At 44.5% G+C, this 7,444-nt stretch overlaps 1 protein-coding gene across 3 annotated transcripts in view; it reads right to left on the bottom strand.

Moving 5' to 3' along the window:
• Nucleotides 1-1,670: 1,670 nt before the first annotated feature.
• The window catches only part of LOC110498622 (dual specificity testis-specific protein kinase 2-like), a 20,021-nt gene continuing 14,247 nt past the window's right edge, over nt 1,671-7,444 (bottom strand). For all 3 annotated transcript variants that reach the window (XM_036953865.1, XM_036953864.1, XM_036953866.1), the window contains 2 exons: nt 6,693-6,779; nt 1,671-4,881 (listed from right to left, as the gene is read on the bottom strand). In XM_036953865.1, the coding sequence (XP_036809760.1) occupies nt 3,676-4,881; nt 6,693-6,779 (1,293 nt within the window). In that variant the 3' untranslated portion in view covers nt 1,671-3,675. The remainder of the gene's footprint in view (nt 4,882-6,692; nt 6,780-7,444) is intronic.

Below are 7,444 nucleotides of genomic sequence, written 5' to 3' on the forward strand. Positions count from 1 at the left end.
GCTGCTTACCTATTGCAGATTCAGTCTTCCCATCCTGGTGCAGGTCTACAATTTTGTTTCTGGTGTCCTTTGACAGCTCTTTGGTCTTGGCCATAGTGGGGTCTTTTATACTGATAACAAGTTCAAACAGGTGCCATTAATACAGGTAACGAGTGGAGGACAGAGGAGCCTCTTAAAGAAGTTGTTACAGGTCTGTGAGAGACAGAAATCTTGCTTGTTTGTAGGTGACCAAATACTTATTTTCCACCATAATTTGCAAATAAATTCATTAAAAATTCTACAATGTGATTTTCTGGATTTTTTTTCCCTCATTTTGTCTGTCATAGTTGAAGTGTACCTATGATGAAAATTACAGGCCTCATCTCTTTAAGTGGGAGAACTTGCACAATTGGTAGCTGACTAAATACTTTTTTGCCCCACTGTACATGGCTACATTTACTGGAGACAGAGGGGGTGCTGTTTCGCTCGCATGGATGCTTTATCTGAGTTTGATGCCTGTTTCTGTTGGCACACGTTTGTCAAATAAATATATTTCATTTGGATGGTCAAGGAGGTAGGGCGGGCCAGACCCCATAAGGCCTGCCCATAACTCCGACCCTGAGTGGATGACAATCCAGCATCATTTTGCTGCCACACATCAGGAGTTCTCTGTAAACTTGGTCAGCCTCTGGTAAGAGTGTCATCAAAGGTGTCCAGGAATCAACTGGTTTAGTCCATCCTGTACTTTCTGGTGAAAGTGCCAATTGGATGGTTTTCAGACTTGTTGACAAAATGCTTGCTTGGTACACTGCTCTGTTTGAATGTTGTAGCAGGGCAGCCTGTGATGTTCTCCATCTAGAATGACCTATTGGAGAAGAGCTTCTTCCTCAGATCATTGACACAATCTAGGCTGGTTGTCTCATCATAGAGAATACCGGTATCTCTCAAAGAATGTGAAAGTGGACAAATCCAGATCATGGTGTTGAAATGGTTCAGCTGCCGTGGAAACAAAGGCATCAGTCCCCTCTGGGCATTTCCATGTAAAAGGACCCATGAGCAGCAACATGTAAAGTTCATAGGATATAAAAGAAATGGTGCTTATATAAATGTAGTAGTTCTAAACCTGCGACTGCCTCCTCCGCTCTACCCTAGTGACAAGGTGCTTCAACAAAGTACTGAGTAAAGGTTCTGAATACTTATGTAAATTTAGTAGTTCTAAACCTGCGACTGCCTCCTCCGCTCTACACTAGTGACAAGGTGCTTCAACAAAGTACTGAGTAAAGAGTCGGAATACTTATATAAATTTAGTAGTTCTAAACCTGCGACTGCCTCCTTCGCTCTACACTAGTGACAAGGTGCTTCAACAAAGTACTGAGTAAAGAGTCGGAATACTTATGTAAATTTAGTAGTTCTAAACCTGCAACTGCCTCCTCCGCTCTACACTAGTGACAAGGTGCTTCAACAAAGTACTGAGTAAAGAGTCGGAATACTTATGTAAATTTAGTAGTTCTAAACCTGCGACTGCCTCCTTCGCTCTACACTAGTGACAAGGTGCTTCAACAAAGTACTGAGTAAAGGTTCTGAATACTTATGTAAATTTAGTAGTTCTAAACCTGCGACTGCCTCCTCCGCTCTACACTAGTGACAGGGTGCTTCAACAAAGTACTGAGTAAAGAGTCGGAATACTTATGTAAATGTGATATCAGTTTATTTTTAATACATTTGCAAAAATGTCAAAAAACCTCTTTTTGCTTTGTCATTATGGAGTGTTGTGTGTACAGTCAATTGATGCAGAAAAAAACTATTTCATCCATTTTAGAATAAGGCTGTAACGTAATAAAATATGGGGGAAAAAATCAAGGGGTATGATCAGTGTCTTGCATGTAGAGGATGGGTTCTAGTAGAAACAGAGCCCCTGTCCAAAAACAACCCCTTCCTATAGGAACTGGTGGAGATCTGAGAGGGTTGGACAGGTTTAAGCAATATGGTGAAATTCTATTGATGCATCCTATCAAGTCCTCTCAGATCTCTACAAGTGTCTAAAGGGGAAGGGTTGTTCCTGGAAAGGAACAGACACATATTTCCATAATAATAATTTATTATTCCAACTAGCCACAGACCAACCAACATCCCAGCCAGCAGAAGGGTTTACTAGTTAGCTACATACATGATTTCATAAATAAATGTTAAATCAACAAGATTCTCAGCTTTAAAAAAGAAAGTGCATTACACTCCCTCGGTTGTTCCATGGACATATGGGTCGGTGTTTGTACCATTGTCATTATGACATCATCAATATGGGACAGAACAGTGGAATTATCTGGATGGATACACACAGTTGTCCAGACTCTGTAAATCATGCTGTTTAAACAGTGCAGTAACAAAGAGACTCTCTGGCCAGTACAGTTGAGTGTGACTGGCTACGTCCCAATACACTGGCTTATGTTTCCTCCTCCTCCTTTCCTACAGATCACTAGCTAGATTAAGCGGTTAGAACTCGTTAGAAATGTTAATAGCATAGCCATAAACCTTTTTCAGTCCCCTCATATCAGTTGATATGATATATGGCTGGGACTTTTTCCTGACAAAGTGACCCGACTAGGAAAACCTCCAGGTCTATAACTAAAGCCTGGAGTTTTCCCTGGTCTGGTCTCGTAGAAGGAAAGGGTTATGACGAAAGGAAGAGACAAAGCCTGTGAGCCACAATGGCCTGGTATGACCGGGTCATTCAGGCCAGCAGAGGGAGACAAACACACCGTAAGCTCTGGGGACAACAGACAAAATGGCATCCTATTTTGACCAGGTGGGCCCTGGTCAAAAGTAGTGCACTATATAGGGAAAAGGGTGCCATTTCAGATACAGAGAGTCAACCTCAACAGGTACGGAACCAGTAGCCCTATGAAATGAAGAGTGGAGTGATTCTCATCAATAGTGTCAAAAAACATTATAGTAAAGATTATGTTCACCTCACTAACTTTATATGAAATGATTACACAGTTCTCTAATCTCACACACGGGTACGGGGAAATTACCTGCGAACCACTAACATTTCAAAACAGACATCAAGGGACAAACCTGAGTCATTCAGTCACACACACACACTTTCTCTCCCTCTGACACACACACAGACAGAACTTAGAGTGAAATAATCAGTACAATACGTAAATAAGCTAGGAGAATAGCTTTTCCTGCTGTTTCAAAGATACACAAGCTGTTAAAAATTCACACACACACACTGAGAGGATACCTGGATCATAGTGGGTTATAGGAAGAAGAAGCACTTGTTTGAATTCAATACAAATCTCAAGCACCACCCAGACCAGTGAAAAATCATTAGTAGGAATCATAGAAAGATTCAGAGTGCAGAAAGTGAGTGAACAAACCAGCGACACACTGCAGTTATCAAATGGCGCCAGGTCAACAACCAATATATAAGATCTCACATCAATAACCGACTTCTGGTTTCCTATTCTGCTTCTCCCAATACAACCACCAGTGTCCCCACCACCTCCTCAATCACGCACGCACGCACGCACACTCTCTCTTCAGGTAGTAGTAATAATCATCAACATCATCAGTTCCTAATAGTAATAATAAATAGTAATAGCGACAATAAACAGAACCAGTCAAAGTCTCAGTAATGTCACTGGTGTTAATGTTGTTGTTGGCCAGTCAGCCCACTAGGGGGAGTCCTTCCTAAGTCTGTGCCTCTGGTAGGGGTAGCCCAGGCACGCAAGGTGCGGTCGGAGGAGCAAGACCATTCGCCCCGCAACAAAGCAGTCCCTTGGTTGCCGTGGCAGCTGAAGGGTCACTGATGCCCCCCCCGTTGAGGTTCCGGTAGGGTCGTCGGGGCGGAACGCGGCGAGGGGTCGGCACCCCCTTCAGGCACACGGATGGAAAGCTCAGACCAATCAGACAGCAGCCCGGACAGGAAATGACCTCATCTTGTTCAGGGGCGGGGCCAGCAGGGGGGCCCGGGATTGCGGTGCGGTAGCCGCTAGCCCTCCAGCCAATCGGACGGCCGACGACCACCATCGCCGAGATGTTGTTGTTGTCCAGATGAGGGAGAGGAGGGAGGGAGGAAGGGGCATTGGAGACTGGGTGACGCCAGCCGTTAGGCTGCAGAAACAGGGAGGAAGAGGACGAGGCTGGGTGTAGTAGATGTCTCCCTGGTGTAGGGACAGCGCCCTCTAGTGTGTCAGGAGACCTGCTGCAGTCCATAGGCTCCCCCAGAGAAAAACCTTCCTCCTCTTCCTCTTCCAGAGGACCCAGAGACACCATGTCCAGAGGCAGCCCTGAATCATCTGACACGTCCTCCACCATCCCTCCCTTCTCCTTCCTCCTTTCATCCTCCACCATCCCTCCCTTCTCCTTCCTCCTTTCATCCTCCCCCTCCTCTTCCTCCTCTTTCCCCAAGCGCTGCAGGTCGGGGTCCCGGAGGAGGGAGAGGGTTCGCCCCGGCTCAGGGGTGCAGGGGAGAGACTGGCAGCGTCGGGGGGGCCCGCGGAGTAAGAGGTTTCCCCTGAGGGGGGGAGAGGCGCAGGTGTCAGGCTGCTGGGGAAGGGTGAAGGTCAGGGAGATGACAGACTTGCTGGGGGTGTCGTAGAGCTTGATGCGGCCCCCGTTCAGGTCCTGCCGCAGGGAGAAGGGGTTGACCCGGGCCGGAGTGCCGAGTGGGGGCGTCGTTGGTGGAAGCATTTCAGACTGGCTCCGTGACAACTGCTGGTCGCCGGGGCGACAGAGGGAACTCCGTCGTCGGTAGGGGCTGATGTGGCCAGTGGGGGGTTTTGAGGAGAGACAATCGCCCAGAGGGATGGCCGTCTTCCTCTCCTCCTCTCCTCTCTCCATCCCCTCCAGCAAGACCACTATCTCAGAGAATGAGGGACGTAACTTTGCATTCATCTGAGAAAGAGGGAGAAACAGAGTGAGGGGAGCAGGAAGAGTGTAAACAGTGCATACTTTTTCAAATGTATGGTTGGTTTTAGGTTGTCAATCTGTGCATTTACAGTAAGTACAGTGCCTTGCGAAAGTATTCGGCCCCCTTGAACTTTGCGACCTTTTGCCACATTTCAGGCTTCAAACAAAGATATAAAACTGTATTTTTTTGTGAAGAATCAACAACAAGTGGGACACAATCATGAAGTGGAACGACATTTATTGGATATTTCAAACTTTTTTAACAAATCAAAAACTGAAAAATTGGGCGTGCAAAATTATTCAGCCCCCTTAAGTTAATACTTTGTAGCGCCACCTTTTGCTGCGATTACAGCTGTAAGTTGCTTGGGGTATGTCTCTATCAGTTTTGCACATCGAGAGACTGACATTTTTTCCCATTCCTCCTTGCAAAACAGCTCGAGCTCAGTGAGGTTGGATGGAGAGCATTTGTGAACAGCAGTTTTCAGTTCTTTCCACAGATTCTCGATTGGATTCAGGTCTGGACTTTGACTTGGCCATTCTAACACCTGGATATGTTTATTTTTGAACCATTCCATTGTAGATTTTGCTTTATGTTTTGGATCATTGTCTTGTTGGAAGACAAATCTCCGTCCCAGTCTCAGGTCTTTTGCAGACTTCATCAGGTTTTCTTCCAGAATGGTCCTTTATTTGGCTCCATCCATCTTCCCATCAACTTTAACCATCTTCCCTGTCCCTGCTGAAGAAAAGCAGGCCCAAACCATGATGCTGCCACCACCATGTTTGACAGTGGGGATGGTGTGTTCAGCTGTGTTGCTTTTACGCCAAACATAACGTTTTGCATTGTTGCCAAAAAGTTCAATTTTGTTTTCATCTGACCAGAGCACCTTCTTCCACATGTTTGGTGTGTCTCCCAGGTGGCTTGTGGCAAACTTTAAACGACACTTTTTATGGATATCTTTAAGAAATGGCTTTCTTCTTGCCACTCTTCCATAAAGGCCAGATTTGAGCAATATACGACTGATTGTTGTCCTATGGACAGAGTCTCCCACCTCAGCTGTAGATCTCTGCAGTTCATCCAGAGTGATCATGGGCCTCTTGGCTGCATCTCTGATCAGTCTTCTCCTTGTATGAGCTGAAGGTTTAGAGGGAAGGCCAGGTCTTGGTAGATTTGCAGTGGTCTGATACTCCTTCCATTTCAATATTATCGCTTGCACAGTGCTCCTTGGGATGTTTAAAGCTTGGGAAATCTTTTTGTATCCAAATCCGGCTTTAAACTTCTTCACAACAGTATCTCGGACCTGCCTGGTGTGTTCCTTGTTCTTCATGATGCTCTCTGCGCTTTTAACGGACCTCTGAGACTATCACAGTGCAGGTGCATTTATACGGAGACTTGATTACACACAGGTGGATTGTATTTATCATCATTAGTCATTTAGGTCAACATTGGATCATTCAGAGATCCTCACTGAACTTCTGGAGAGAGTTTGCTGCACTGAAAGTAAAGGGGCTGAATAATTTTGCACGCCCAATTTTTCAGTTTTTAATTTGTTAAAAAAGTTTGAAATATCCAATAAATGTCGTTCCACTTCATGATTGTGTCCCACTTGTTGTTGATTCTTCACAAAAAAATACAGTTTTATATCTTTATGTTTGAAGCCTGAAATGTGGCAAAAGGTCGCAAAGTTCAAGGGGGCCGAATACTTTCGCAAGGCACTGTATGTACACAGAGTCAATAATGCTTGCAATTATTATGAAGTCAGTCAATCTGTCAGGCTGTCAGTCAGTCTGCATCTTACATTGCAGCAGAGGACTGCAAGGTTGAGGAATGGTGTTGGACAGTCACCAACCAGGTTCTCAAAGGCATCCACATCTAGTCCAAAGTCCTGCACACACAGAGGATCATCATCATCATCTTTTCATGTAGCCGACTAGCTGTCAATCAGTTTGTCTGACTATGTTAAAATAATATACATGTTGTAGTTCTCCATCATATCAACTAGATGGAGACATACACTGTGATAGAGTTATCCTCATTAAAGTTGTAGTTCTCCATCATATCAACTAGATGGAGACATACACTGTGATAGAGTTATCCTCATTAAGGTGGAACTGACAGCATTTTATCAACATGAAATCTCATTCAAATCTGTTCATACAGTAAAAATGACATATTTTTTTAGAAGATTTCTGACAAGCGAGCACTTAGACATTGTCATTTTCACATTGTCATACATTCTTAGAATATTTGGGAATTACATACTGAATACTAAGTAAAAATAAATATGGAATGGAAAAGCAGCCTTGTGTTTGGACAATTAATAGGCCCTAATTAAATCGGCCATTCCGATTAAATCGGTCGACCTCTAGTCGTTACAGTAGTGAAAACACTGTCAGTTCCACTTTAAACCTCACATGTAGCTGGAACTGCTGCCCTGTACTGCAGTGATTAAATATCCAAGTCTTCCACTGCAGTTACATGTGATAATGTGCAATAAGGACAGGGAGGGCACTTATTTTCAGGGTCAAAGTGGAAAAAAAGTGGTGTAGA

Source organism: Oncorhynchus mykiss, chromosome 19 (genome assembly GCF_013265735.2).
Source record: "Oncorhynchus mykiss isolate Arlee chromosome 19, USDA_OmykA_1.1, whole genome shotgun sequence".
NCBI classification, from domain to species: domain Eukaryota; kingdom Metazoa; phylum Chordata; class Actinopteri; order Salmoniformes; family Salmonidae; genus Oncorhynchus; species Oncorhynchus mykiss.